General features: G+C 40.1%; 1 protein-coding gene across 1 annotated transcript; it reads right to left on the bottom strand.

The window, feature by feature from the left end:
* Positions 1–6,406: 6,406 nt before the first annotated feature.
* Positions 6,407–12,459, bottom strand: SOST (sclerostin). Its single transcript, XM_026071324.1, has 2 exons — positions 11,698–12,459; positions 6,407–8,692 (listed from the first exon to the last, which is right to left on the bottom strand). The coding sequence occupies exons 1-2, from the start codon at positions 11,918–11,920 to the stop codon at positions 8,271–8,273; spliced, it is 645 nt and encodes a 214-aa protein (XP_025927109.1). The 5' UTR covers positions 11,921–12,459; the 3' UTR covers positions 6,407–8,270.
* Between the last annotated feature and the right edge of the window lie 2,591 nt (positions 12,460–15,050).

The following is a 15,050-nucleotide window of genomic DNA, read 5'->3' as shown; positions in this document are numbered from 1 at the left end:
CTGATCAGAAGAGAGCCCCAGTGTGGCCCTGGGGACACGGGGAGGGYTTGACGGAGCAGTAGCCAGCGAGTCCTCTCCCTGACCGCRGTGCAGTAACCGCCGAGCGAGTTCCCCGCTGCTGACGCACTTTGCAAGATTTTTGAATTTTCCCTTTGAGCCTGTCAAAGTGATATTGAAGGGTTTTTGAAACTGAAGGGAATCAGAAGAAGGATTTTTTTCAAACTTCTTCAGTTTGCAGACACCTAAAATCTCCAGTGGAGGTGCATGCCCCTGTGTTGTGAAGGCGGTTGCCATGGGCTTGTTTTCCTCAGGTAGCATTTACAGAGCCCTGGCAGAGCCCCCAGAGTCCCGGGGCTGGTAGCGCATGGGCTCAGGAAATGCTTTACAACTTTCTCCTGCCAGGTGTATTTCTGGACTGTTAGCTCATTTTGAATCATCAGGTGCTGCAGAATCACTCCATTATTCCTTTGGTAGATGTGTTTCTTACTGATTAGTATGGCTTTTTTTGGCCTTTCATATGTAGAAAGATCTTTTTAAACTGCATAATTATAGTCTGGGTGATAGTCACTTAATACTGTCTTAGGATCCAGATGCCAAAAATCAGTACAGCTGCACCGAAACCTATCTTCGTGGCAGTTTTCTCTTGGACAACATTTTCTGCTCAGCTCCTCCTGAGACCATTTGCGAGGTCTCACTGAAGAGGCAGTTCTGAGTATGGTTTTATTCTGCTCCTTACTGGTGCCCCCCAAGACCACCCATAAACTTTCAGCCGTAGGTTGGAAGTTCAGCATGCATGGGCTTAGTCACGCGTCATTCCCACCACTCTCAGGACATCTCTGTGCCTCCCAAATAGCACAGCAGTCTATATACAGTCAGTGTTTTATTTTCACTGTTGTTTGCAGAGATATACAAGCAAATTCAATGTCATTGGTATAACAGCTGTAGGTAACATATATTTAAAAATGATAATGGTGTATTTCAGTAAATACAGGGTGGCCATATTGCTGACCAAGACAGAATTATGTTTTTAAGAGATGCGTAGCTTAAAAGTAAGTTGAACAGGCTTGACATGGGCTGAGTTTATTGCTCATACATAGACTGCCCACTCAGAACATGCTACAAGTCAATTGTCTATGCAGCCAATGGCCACTCTGAGGTCCCAAGCATCCCCAAATCCTGGAAAACTAACTAAAATCCTGAAATTCTTCCATACAACTTTCCAACTAGAAGAAAGGGACATGTTTGGGGAAATAAGGATATTCATCTCAAATTTTGAGATTATACCAGTCTTTTCAGTAAGGATTGTTCATGCCCTATTCACTAATTCCTGTCACTGAACTATACTCCATTGAATTTTTCCATTTATTAACACTTTCCGCTCCACAAAGTATTATTGCTCTGCTACCTGTTGCAAGTGCAAGTCCAAAGAATAATCCTTGTGACTGATTTCCAGCTCCAGATGCTGTATTAAAGATGTTAATAACAAAACTCTTTCTAGAAAAATGCATCTTTTAAAATGTCTTGACCGATGTTTGGCTCCTAGGAGGACCTCTGACATCTATGGTTTAAAGATGAATTTATTCAGACGCCCATATTAACTGATGAGCAGACTGAGATTTCACATGCATTTCCTCAATTCACTGGAAGTCTCTGTGTGATAACCTCTCCCCACAAAATGATTTCACTTTTCTTTCTAGACACCCAGAAATTCATGAGTGAAAGGCTTCTGGTTGTGAACACCACGCTCACTCTGAAGAACAATTTTAGAATAAAACTGTCACTTTTAGAAATAACTTCTCCTGCTAATTTGACCGGGGGGGGGGGAAAAGGCTCTGCAAATAGCAAAACCCTCTGAATGGGAGAGTAATTACCTTAAATTAAGCCTTATTTCTGGTTAAAAAAAAAAAAATCCACCCAATGCTAAAAGCATGTTTTGCAGACTGGAAGCATTAGAGTTAAATACGGGCCATTTTATAGTGAAAGGGAAGGAAATAGACAGGAGGAAGGAAGGAAGAAGAGATTAGAGAATCTGACAGATGTAAATAGTCTCAGAGGAGCCACTGTGTCCCAAGGCTGCTCCTAAGGGAAGTTTTTAACACCAAAGAATCTGGTAGCCTGAATGAAGAATGACATCACTTATTTATTTAGCCAGAGCTGAGCTGTTTTCTTAAGACATAGAAATAACCTCATGCCACAAGCATTAAATTTTTGGCAAAGTGATAAAGATGTCTGTTTAATTTAGGGACTTGATAACCACTAAGTACATACACTTTTATTCCTTGGTTTGCGAGTACATCTTAAATTGCATGGAAGAGCATGAATAAGCTTGAACATGAAGGTTAATACTACAAGCCCAGCCTGATGTGGGAGTCTTCAATGGGGGGATACACTCCTTGGGATTTGAAACTCAGTCAAGGAGCTGGGGCTACTTTGCTTTGAGATGAAGATGATTATGTTACCCCTATGGACACCAAACACAGACTAATGTTCCCACTGCCCAGATGCTGCATAAATTCATAAGAAAGGGACAATTTCAATCTAGAATGCTTGGAGTCTGAGTATCATGACAGCCCCAGCTAGACCAGTTAGAAGCCCAGTAGCCAATAAAAAGTCATTCACATCACAGACAGCCTCACCTGGGGCAGCTAAAGCCTTGGCACCAGTGTGAACCATGCAGCCCCCAGTAACAGCAGGGAGAAGCAGGGCTAGGATGGATTGCAGATCTAGACACGAAAGTGTTCAAAATGCAGTAAATTTAAATAAAGGTCATGTAAGATGCTTTTCTCATTCCAGAGCTGCAGATTTCTTCTCTACCTTCATCTGCAGTTCCCTAGACAGGTTACCTCATCCCAGCTATCAGGAGCAAGTAAAAGGCATTTGCTCTTAAAATGACCAAAACTGTCAAAGGTGACTGGAGTGTTTATATCCTTCCATTCAAGGACACTCCTTGAATTGGTGTCAGGATACCAATTAGTTTCGTGCACCCAAGGTTGATGGAAATGGCCATAAACTATCCCAAACTGACCCAGTCATTGATAACTCCGGGGAAGAATGGTCACAGTCGCAGCTGGAACACCAAGGACTTGCAGAGCCCTGAGCCCCTCTGACATGATCGCCAGAAAAAGGCAGCACTGTAGCCTAGCACCCTCTGTGGTGTTTCCCTAAGTGGAAGTGTGGTCTGGTGATCTGAGTGTGGGACAGTGAAGCAGAAGTAATCTCATAAGCCGGTCTCTGGCAGCGAGGCCATTTGTGACCTTAAGCGGCTCATTTAGCTTTTACAATTTTTCCTATCTCTAAACTCCAAATACTAATTGTAACCTGATTCCTGGAGAGATCATAGAGAATAATTACTTGTAATGTGCTTTTGTTGTGAGAAATGCTGCGTACATACTGCATAGTATTGTTCTTCCAAATGAAGCCTTCTTATCCTTCCACTTCTTATCATCCGGTCACATCACTGTAGCACCCCAGGAGTGCAGAGCGCTTTATGAACAAATTAAAAACAGCTATGCCCTTTCCTAAGGGTATTATAGTGCATTCTAGACATATACTATGATGCGGCAGAGGCAGAATAACATTTTGAGGATTGTCTTTACACTTCCTTAAATTTTTATTTCAGAATTAGCAGGGTTTGTGCTGTTGGGCTTCAGATACAGCATGCTTACTATGCTCTAGTGAGAATAAAATTCAGTTTGGCATCAAAAAATGCAGAAGAGCAGCAGATTCACTATTCAGTGAAACAGAGCGTCATGAGCCATGTCTGCATGATACTGCAGCTCTTACAGCTCTCCAGAATTCAGTGTACAAACCATTCCTGCAGGTCTGGGAACAAGACAGGATTGTCCATCACTTTGTATGTAACTGGAAAGTACATGGTACAGGGTTGTTGTCCTGTTTTGTGCACCTGGGTAATATCAGATGCATTTGTTGCAAGTTCAGCAACTTGAACCAGCCTTATTTTAAACTGTGGGCTCCATTACTTGCTTATTAAAGCAAGTTTCAGTTTATTCAAATTTCAGGTTACGGCTGCACAGCATGTTCAATCCAAACTCAAGCTACATATAAATATTTTCTGTGTTAATTTAAGACTTTTGAGTCTGTTTACTATAGAAAAATTGTTCTGGGCACCCATATGCTGCACCAATTTCAGTGCAACAAGCTAATTATAAGTTGATGTCATATGGCTAAAAAAAATACATGTTTATTCCTTCTGTATTTTGTGATGCTGACTTTCTCAGCCACATTTGCAGAGCTCACACACAATGTGTTTGCTGGGCTAGGGCCTGACTGGATAGAAGTTATGTTCTTAACTGTGCAATTTGTAATTAAAAAGTTGGATCTAATGCAAGACCTTTGGGATCTTGAGGATATCAGCAGGATATTTGTGCTGCCTGTAAGTTTATTTTTCACTGAACAATATAGTCATCAGCAGAACTGTATTTTTACAAGATAAAGAAATAAAGTAGGCACAGTGACAGTTTATTGTAAATCAGTATGTGGTTGAAAAAGCACCATGGTTCATTGTCTACATGAGATGGAAAAAAAAGGTGCGGAGGGGGACAAATAACTGCTCAAAGCTGATTTGCAGAAATACACTGAGCCCTGTCTGCAAATGCAACTCAATTCTTTTTTTTCCTCTGAACTGACCACTATGGCAGCTGTCCCCTCCAGCCAAATAAAGGTAGATTCAGTGATATATTACTGTTTATAGTTCAGTAGCACCTAAATAATGTACCATTGTGCTATTTTATTGCAAACATGCTGATGGAGAAATGTACTCTTGCCTGAAGCGTTCATAGGCCTGAAGAAAGATTATTTAATGCTCTCATAAAAGGAGTGTGCAAGAGGTCTCTGCTCCTTACAAAGCCCCTCTGGAGCACACATCACTTTGGAAGAGCCTGTCCCATGAGTGGCTTATGTTTCCAGTAATATTTCACTTGATGTAAGGACAAACTAGAAAGGTGCTCTGTTTCTAGTTATTTCCCCTGTGTGCAGTATCAACCTTTGGAATAAGTGGAAGTGTATAGATTTGACGTGAAAGACAAACAGAAACATTCTGCAGATGCTGCAAGGAGCTCACTTGCAAAGCCACAGTCAGAGACAATGTCTCTTCTGTACAGCACATCCCTTAACCCATAAACAGTGCTTTCAGCATTGACATAATTTATTGGATTAATAAAGCTCCCTAAATTTCTGTTCCGTTCTAGAGCATTACTAACAGCTATAAGTAATATGTACTAATCTGAAGCTAAAATCATACACGCCTTGTTATTAGAGAGTAAAAAAAATTAAAATCCCAAATGGTCTGTTTGAAAAGACCCTGTGTGGGGCCAGGGCGGGGGGGGGGGGTGTAGCAGTCCTTCACTGTAAAACTCCTCACATTTAGATTTTTCCAGCTGTTTGCAGAATAGTTCTATTTCCTCTTCCTCTTTGATAACATAAATTGCAAAAGAGGTGGTTGGAGGGGGGCTGTTTCAGGTACATTACTGAAGCCAAAGCGTACCTGCAGACTGCTTACCTATTCCGCTTTTACCCTGTGGTAAGAAACCAGTGAGAAGCAGCTGTGAACAGGATGGGCATTGAGAGAAATATAGTCTAAGTGCCTGAGGACACCTTGTCCGTTGACATTCTTGTTAAAGCTTTTATATATGCAAAGAACCAATCATTACATTGTAAGTCAGTCAACTGCAAGATGCTGGACAGCAGAAAACTTGTGCACTTTTGGTAAGAGATCTGTGTGGGAGATTTTTTTTTTTTTTGGAAGAGCAGATCTTTAAGGTGAAAAGTTTGGGAGAAAGATATTAGTGGTTCACCTGCAGCAAGCCCTATACTTTTAAATTGCCTGGAATACATCATGAAGTTCCAGATAAAGTGGAGTAAGTCTCTTTCTACTGGTTTATCACAGTCAACGTTAAAAAAAAAAAAAAAAAATCCAGGAACTTCAGGTGCCAGTGAGTCTGTGGACCAACTTTTCAGAGGAACTGGACTTCTGCTTTTCTTACTGACTTAAGAAGCCCTTGCAGGTGCTCATCCTGACCTCTGAAAATTAACTCCCAAGTGCCAAATACCTAAAATCACAGATAAGTCTGAAAAATGCTGTCCCAGATAGCTGACAAGAGTCTTTATTAGGTTTGTCTATGAGGTTTCAAATAATAGTAGTGAAAGGACCCTTATCTGCTGACTGTCTTGGAAAAGCTGTTCATCTTTACAACAGTATTTAAAGACCTGCACATGACATGCATTCCAAGCTCAGTTTTCCCTGATTTAATGGGAGAATGTCTTTGTTTCTTAAAGAAAAGTGGCCTTTGTAGTTCCTGCAAAGGGGGTTCTACCTTTTTTTTTTTTTCAATGAGAGAAAATCTGAAGCAATTTGATTGAAAGCTCATGGCTTTATTGGGTACTTTGGTAGCTTTATCAGGCTGCAAACATCTGAATCAGGAAGTGTCACTGGGAGTAGGAGGGAACTGAAGTCTGCTGATTTTTTCTCTCCCAGGGGAAGGAGAAATGAGAATATTGAAATGGCTCTGAGTTCCGCAGCTGCCCAGGATGACTTACTGTGAGAAATGTCATGCACTGGAATGAGCAGTCCCAGGACAGAGTTTCTTTAGAGATGTGTGGGTTATTGATTGAGAATTAAGGACCCTGACATTCTCTAGCACAGAAATGTAGTTCCCGGGCCAGAGTCAAGCCCCAGACTGTTCTGTGATTCACAGGCTTTACAGCAAACCAGCTTTATACTTTAGCTGAAAATCAGTGAGTCTTCCTATAATTAATCAGTGTTGCTACTTTATTAACAATATCGTTAAAATTCAAAATAACAGACTAATATTTTTAAAGCAGTACTAATTCTCATCCTCTACAAAGAAAATATTGCATAAATAATTTCTGAGAAAAAAATAAATACATAATTCATTCTTTGAAACAATAGCTTCTTTCTCTAGATTCTGGTCCCATATAAAATAATTGCAAAATCTATCAACAATGGAAATTTCCATAGTTTATATGATTTTAGCATAAATTCTACACAGAAAATAAGAACAGTGAGGAACCATCTTCATCCCAAATTGTGTTTATCTGGTACTAGACTTAGCATTTCTATAGGATATATACAGCATGTGAATATTTGCTTTCCAATAATATTCTTTAATGTAAAAACACAAACACTAGTCTGAATGTTGAGAAGCTAAGTAAAGGAAAGTTACTGTCAAACTAAACTGTGCATACCAAAGTCTTTTCAAGAGGAATTCATGGCTTTTAAATTAGCAGAGGCTCACTTTAATGCAGAACCGGCACTTTACTCCCAGAACTTGGCTTGCTCAGTCTTGGCACTAAAAAGTGTACGGCCAGATGATCCAAACTCTACAGAATAGAAAATATAAATTGAGATGTCTAAGTTGATGCTAAAGTCAATCTTGTTTGAGGGAATAAAGTACAATCGGTATCTTTTACGTAAAAATTATGCACATCATTAGCTATTTACAGGTCACATCAGTGTGGTTATTTGGCTTGAGAGGAGCATCCATTTCATAAATCTGCTCCAGTCAGTAGAATTGTCCCTAAAACAAGTCTGGTGTTTTAGATGTCAAATGTCAGCCTTGAATCTGTTGATCCTCCAGTATTCTAATTAAAGATATGAAATAGATTTATCACACTTTTGTTTTGAGAACTCAAGTGTCATTTTTTTGTGTGTTTTTCCTCATTAGAGGAATCAATTGGGGCATGAGGACATCTGATAGGATGTTAATTTCCTAACAACTTGACTTTATTCACCATAACTGTTGAAATCCTTGCTATCATTAACTTTATTCAACTCATTCAGAGTGGTAACTCTCCTGATGGTTCCCTAATCTCACGCTTGTCCTGCATTGTGGTGCCTAGAAAAGTTGGAAAGGGACATTGGCGTTCCTGTCATATAAAGTGAGTAAAATGACTTCTAACAAAGCATGATAGTGATTGTCACCATAACACTTCCTCTTTCCTCTGCCTTCCTCAAAGTACAAGCCACATGACCTCATGCAAATCTCCAAGGTGTACCTCTCCTTTCAGACTGAATTTAGGTGTTGCTACCACCAGCTCAGTTTATCTCATTCTCTTATCAGACCACAATTGTTATAATCTGATAGATTTTGGACTATGTGAGCCTTTGACCCAGCTTAGCAGGAGGAATTGGAACCTCCTGCAGCCAGAACCCCATTCTGCGGCCTGTGAGTGCCATTTGATGTCTTGTAAAATACCCAGAGCTGCTGGGCTGTATCACTCAGAGCAACAGTCTAATAAGCATTTTCTAGCTCAGGCTGGTTGGATTTGCTGCTCCTGGCTCTGGAGAGACGGGGCTTCTTGTTCTTCTGAGGCCTGACAGTTTCCTTGCCAAAGTCCTTGAGCTCAGACTGGTTGTGGTAGCGAGTGTAGCGCTTGCATTTGCAGGCAGTGACAGCTCGGAATTTGTAAGTCCGAGTCTCTTGCTCAGGACACACCATCTGGATGCGCTGCGTGCGAGTGTGAGCAGGGATGCAGCGGTAATCCAGGGCATTCTGACGCCACCACTTCCCTCTACCAATAGAGTTGGGGAGGAGGTGTGAGGGGACACACTGGCCAGAGCAGACCAGTTCCTTGACAGGTTTGACACTGCGGCAAGGTCCCTCAGTGACATAGCGGGTGGTTCGCATTTCTCTGCAGCTAAAGTCAGAAGCATCTGCAAACGAGAAACAAATTAATTACTGAGTACTTTCTTCCCCGTCCTTGCAAAAGCAATTTTTTTGTTTCTGTAGCAGATATCTAGCTCTGAGCTTGAATGACAGATTTTGGAGGGAGTATCTGCAAAGACCCATTCTTGTAGCCTCTGAGTTTTTGGCCATTCTAGTTATGAGACCCTTGAATTGCCATGTACAGATTGATGAGTAAAATCTGTCTCTTGCCACTAGGTAAATCCCATGACAGAATTGTGCTGGTGGGCAGCGCAGCTTCTGAACAATAGTCCCAACACCAGCAGGTGCTTTGAGTGAATTCAGATGTGGTTCTGCTGGCTTCATTTACCTGTGGGCAAAACCTTTCTCCATTTACTCTGATTGAGTTCTATTGACTTCAGAGGTTGACTCCAGATTTACACTCTTTAGCAACAAGGGAAGTGTCCCTTAAGTGATTTATAACTAGCATAACCTGTGTGCCAGGTTAGGGATGTTAGCAGACTACAACAGTGCTAAGGAATTCCCACTCTTCAGGCATTAGGTTTTCCAAGCTTCCTGCTCTCTGTGATAATCCCACAAGTCCCACAACATTTTTTTCAGACTAGAGGCATCTTTTGGCTGATTAGAAACCTTACTGTGTTTCCCCCCCCTTTTTTCTTAATAGATAGCAATAGGCAAAGAGAATAGGCATTAGAAAATACAAGATTTTTAGCATTAAGAATTTAGAAAAACTTTCTGTTTGTAGGAATAGACCTTTTCCTTGAATAAGGGATGTTTGGATGGATTTCCTTCCATGAGCTGGAAGAGGGCAACTGCCAAAGGGGGTCTCTTTTGCCAAGCAGGATGCTTTGCTAATTGACGTGTTTGAAAGACACAGAGATTGATTTTTTAAGGCGTTTATCAAAGAATTCCATCTAGATAAATGCATGCTAGCGCTCTTCTCTTAGTCAGAAGGATAATTTTAACTCAGGTTAACTTGTAATGGAAATTATTACAGGTCAGCTTACAAAGAGAAGGCTGTCTCTCCTAGACCCATTACCTTTGCTGTGTACAAGATGTTTCCCTCCTTGGTACATCGACACAGAATTCTGACCCTGAGCCATTAGCAATAGAACTATATTCATACATACTTTTTCATTTTTTAATTTTTTTCTCCTGTGAAGTGTGGAACCATGATTTTTAGTGGTTGGATTTATATGTACCTAYGTACAGCTTTTCAGGACATGCAGTTTTAAAAGTTTTATGGACTGCATTAATCAAATCAGTTGAACTTCGTCACAATGTTGTGATGAAAATACTGGCAACTGAACCCCATGTAGGCTTACTCTGATCCTCTCAAACTACCTAAGCATTTAGGAAAATTACTTCTTTCTGGGTTGAAAATAACAGTCTGAATCAGGTGTATTATACCATCACAGTACATAGGCAGATATGGGTGGATATATGGACCTTTGCCTCAGCCATATAGATTTCTTTACTGCACACACATGTCCTGTCCTGTATGTGCACAGATTCCACATACTGCAAAATTATTCATGGTCTTGGGCAACCTCATGCATGCCAGGAAGGTCTGGCAGCTTTTGGACTATAGTTTTGATTCCTTGTGTTAAAGGTGTTAAAATAAGTATGTGAGACCATTGTGTATCTTGAATAACTATCCAATTCCCTTTTCTTTCTCTCACTTTCTTAAATAAATGTTCTTTCCACCTCCAAAAATATGCACATTTCAGTGGGACAGATTCACCCCCATCCCCCCACCCCAAACGATGCCAGAGTAGTTAGAGGCTGGAAAATCAAGGTATTCAGATGTAGTTACAAAATCAGCCTGTTTTGATCTAGTGGTTGGTGGAGATGCCTGTGAGAAGCAGAGAGCTCACTCTTTTACGTATTTAAGAACATTATGATAGGGCACACTCAAAAACATTGCTTCATTTTTTTGTTTCTTTTAAAATATTGTTAATGGCATGGCTTTAAACCCCTAACTGACAGCTGCRGCAGAAGGACACAACTCCCTTCCATTTGTCCACAGAAAAAGAAGTCTAGCTCAGATCTGCAATGCACAGTAGTGGAAACTGCAAGTTTGACTTGTTGCTATGTGCATTTGGCAGGCAAACACATTAGTCTGAAACACTGAGTTTGGCCTATTTGCCAGCAGAACTCCTTCTTTCTTGGTGCTAACCCCCCATCTCCCAGCTCTCCTCACAAAGTTCTTCTGCATCATAGCTGATGTCAGACATTTGGCTAAATACAGTGATATCATATTAGGAAGTATGTCAGTAGTGTCAAAGTAGTCAGACGGTTCCCATGAGTCACACTTCTGCAGAACAGTGAGAGTCCCCTCCAATTCATTTGGGCGTAAATTTGCTTTGGAAGTGCTTTAACTGTTCATAACAGGTTTTTCTGGCTACTGGAATCTGCCTGAAGATCAGGCTACTGTTGGCAAAGGACAGTGACCAGCACACTGCTCTGGTCTAGCTCACTGTAACCTCCACGTGACTTTTTCATTGTGTGATCTTAAAGACACCACTAGTATGACTCTTTCTAAATATTTAAGAATTCTTATTAGCTCCACTCCCAAGCCATTGCCCCATCCTAATTTCAAAGAGAGAAAGAAGACCCCTGATATTCGGCACAATGCTTGCAAGCACATTACACAGGGAAATTTAAACCACGGATTACTGCTGCTTGTATTGTATGTTTAAAAGCCAAGTTTTTCCACAGGTTTTATGTCCTGGAGTTGTGTCTGCAGATAGCACCTGGGCAGGACAGGAATGCATATTGTAGTACCTAAGGATTGTTCAATAGATAAACCACACTTTTTATCAGTCACCGCTGGCATATCCCTCCTGATGCTTACATGGATACTTCTTCCACAGTAGATGTAATTCTCTATCACTTACAGCATTAGGTCCACACCGAAAGGTTTTAATAAATACCCATAGATGATAATAAGTATCCTCTCATAAACTGTCTATTAGCATTTAAAACAGTAATATAATGTTATTTTTCTTACCATTAGGGTCTGGAGACTGTTGTATGTGTCTTCCCCCATGCTTTGCCTGGTTCATTGTATTGTTGTTGTCGCTGTAAGTCTGTTCCATCGGTGCTTCTGTATTTTCAGTGATCTCAGGAATGATTTCTGTAGCATCATTTTTAAACATTTGCCACCCTTCCACCGATCGAAATGCAATTTGGATTAAGACACAGACAGAGCACACAGCCCAAGTGATCTGCATGGTGGCAGCCCACAGATTAGCTTTTCAGCACCCTCACAGCCTCAGATCCCAGGCAAAGGCAAATTATTGTCCTTTTTAAAATCCTTTTTAGAACCAAGCCAGCCAATGACTATACAAAGTGGGAAGGGCCAGACAACAACTCATTCATCTAAGCTTTTGTCAGTATGGGTCAGAAATTAAATGGGTATGTGGGGGTGGTTTAGCAAAAAATATTCTGTGCGCTTAAAAACTTCTCATATGCTTCATTTTTCTGCCTGGCAACAATGGTGATTGACAAGACTAGGATGAGCTGCAGCCTGACAAGTCTTTCTGCAAATTTTTCTAACAATGTTATAATTAAAATCTGCTTCTACCTCCATATTTGAAACTTTGGTTATTGTCTCTTTCAAAGGTTTTCAGACTCATTTTTGGGGACTATTTTTCCTATGTTTTTTATTGCTTTTTTTCAAGTATAAAGTAAGCACAATTAGAAACTGTTGCTCAGTAGTTATGCATTTCAGTTTCTGCAGATAAGTTATTGTGGTTTCATATTTTTCTTTCTTTTTCTTTACAAAACAAGGATCTCTGCATTTTGTTTCATAAATGGACTAGAAGAAACAGGAAAGAGCTTCTTTTCAAAATGAGAAGTTTTTTTACTTAGTTTTCCTTAAAAATAATAGGTTATTTGGAGCATATTAGTAAAGATATACAGCCAGAATGTTGCACACCATGCTTTCTGATGTGCTCTTCCACACTTTTTTCTCACTTTTTGCATTTGCTTTAATATCATTGCATACCACTACTTCTGCTGACATTTTGTACAAGTATTGATTATAGAAAATTTGCTTATTTTAAATACAAGAACATGGCAAGACTGACTTCTAATCACGTTACAACCAATTAGAAAAGAGCTGACCTTATACCTAGGATATCTATGCCCAAGATGCGTTCATGTGTCATTTTTTAAAACTCCTCTATGGCATTCTTCTTTTCCCTTGGAGAAACAAGATGATAGTGGGGACAGTTGCATAAGCTCTGTGCCTCAAGACCATAGACATTTCCACATTATTTACAAATGATGTCAGGTTAAATACGTTAATCAGAAAGCATCTCACATTTAGTTAGATTAGAAACTACACATACACATACAGTTCATGCCCGTGAAAATATTTTGTGTAGAACAGATGCTAAGTGAATCACTGGACTCCAGCATTTTTTAACAATTAGCTGGAATGTCAATAACAGCCTCTGAGCTCTGCCTTCTGGTCTACCTGTCTGAACACTGCAAACAGCTGGGGTTGTCTGTCTTCTCCCTACTGCTGCAGGACTCATCACCTAAGGCTTGCATTCCATTCTGACAATTGCCCTGACCTGGCATGGAAAACAGGTGTCACCGAATTTAAAGTGAGGGGCACATTCACCCTTGGTATGACCCAGATGAAAAATAATATATTCAAATAATGGCAATGATGATTTGAGGACATTTCACCTCTTCTGCCTTCCACACACAGACACACATAGCAGATGCAATAGTGGCACTGAGTTAGATGAGCTTTAGCCTAACTATTCTGCACAATGGTCCATTCCTGAAACAATAGCATCTGAAATATATTGTGACATGCTTTCTCTCCTACCCTTTCTTTTTTCTCAAAATTACAGAAATGAACACGTTTCGGAGGGGCCTTTCTTTCCAAATAGTCCAAAGACTATGTGCAATTATGTTGCATATGTGCATACGTGCAACTATGTGCAATGTGCATTATGTTGCATACAACTGTTTGCACTGTCTCTCTCCCTATTCCTGCTTCCCCCCAGCCCACATCCTCCTCATCCTACCATCACAGGAGTTACTCTGTTTCTATAGAGGAATACAGCACACTATTTTCTTTATACATGAAACTTTTTTGTGCAGAGTCTGCCAGGACATAATTCTTTATTGAAGAATGTTGATAATTTGTCTGAGGTGTGCTGTTTCCTTTCTCCCTATAAACAGCAGCAGCAGCATGATTATTTTTCATCAATAACTTCCCCTTAAATGCAAAAGCAATTAATGCTGGTCTGACAAATACAGGAAGTCCAAATACTTAACCCTTGCAAACCTTGCAAAGGTTTCTCCAAGCACAGATTTTCTCACTTTTTAATAAATCTATTTTCCATTCAAGATATAGCCCACCAAATAAAAGGGATTCTGAAGAAAGGACAGATGCCAGCTTCGAAAGCTGTGGATTCATCTTCGTTGGAGGATTCTTTTTAAGAACAGGTGAGATTATCATGATCAAGTTATATTTTAAATTATATATGATCTCTTAAGCTTTGCTTTCAGCCCTTAAAATATAGCTATTATTCTTTTCTTCAGAAACAGTGCAATGTGAAGTTCTAATGGCCCACAAGGAAAAGAAGTGCATTTTTTTCTTCTATTTTATCTGAAAAAGTGGGGAAGGATGACCAGGCACTAAGCAAGGATCTTAATTCAGTATTCTTTATGTCAGGGCAAGAATACCAGTAGCATAGTGACCTTTTCCAAAGTAACTGGTGTTTGAAGAGCTGATAGATCACAGCTCATGGCAGAATGGAGCGCAGATGAAAAGCAGAACAGGAGAATAGAACAAAGCTGAGTACTGGTAATCTCTGAGGAACTGCCACCTACTCATTCCCCTATTTAAATGTCTTCAGAATTGTATATCTCTACTTAACGAAGCTCAGTTTCCGTTAATTTCTTTTCACATCATGTCTGCATAGAGATATGTCCAGGTTCATGACATCATTGTCAGTGTTAGGCCTACTAAAAAGAATCACACTTACAGCTATTATTTTTAAATGAAACATAAAATTTTCTTCCATGCAGTTTCACTGTAAGTATTTAAACAATCCCCTCTTTTACCTGTCTTAACACTTATCTGTACCAACAACTGGGAGAAATCATTCAAAAATCTAGGAAAGCCAAAATTGGAAGCTATATTTAGCCTCTGACTTAAAACCTCTTGTCCACAGTCTAGGAGGGCAGCCTTGGTAGAGGGAAGAAAAGAAGCCAAATCCCATTAGATACTCAGTTTCCTTAACTACAAAAACACTCTTCCACTTCCTGTGGTTGGTTGCATATTCACTCTACTTCTGCAACAAGGAAAGAAGTAGTAGTCTGGGCTGCAGCCCC

This window comes from Apteryx rowi, unplaced genomic scaffold, assembly GCF_003343035.1.
Source record: "Apteryx rowi isolate R43461 unplaced genomic scaffold, aptRow1 scaffold_323, whole genome shotgun sequence".
Classification (NCBI taxonomy): Eukaryota; Metazoa; Chordata; class Aves; order Apterygiformes; family Apterygidae; genus Apteryx; species Apteryx rowi.
The sequence above is the reverse complement of the archived record's forward strand: the minus strand, read 5'-3'. Positions and strand labels throughout refer to the sequence as shown.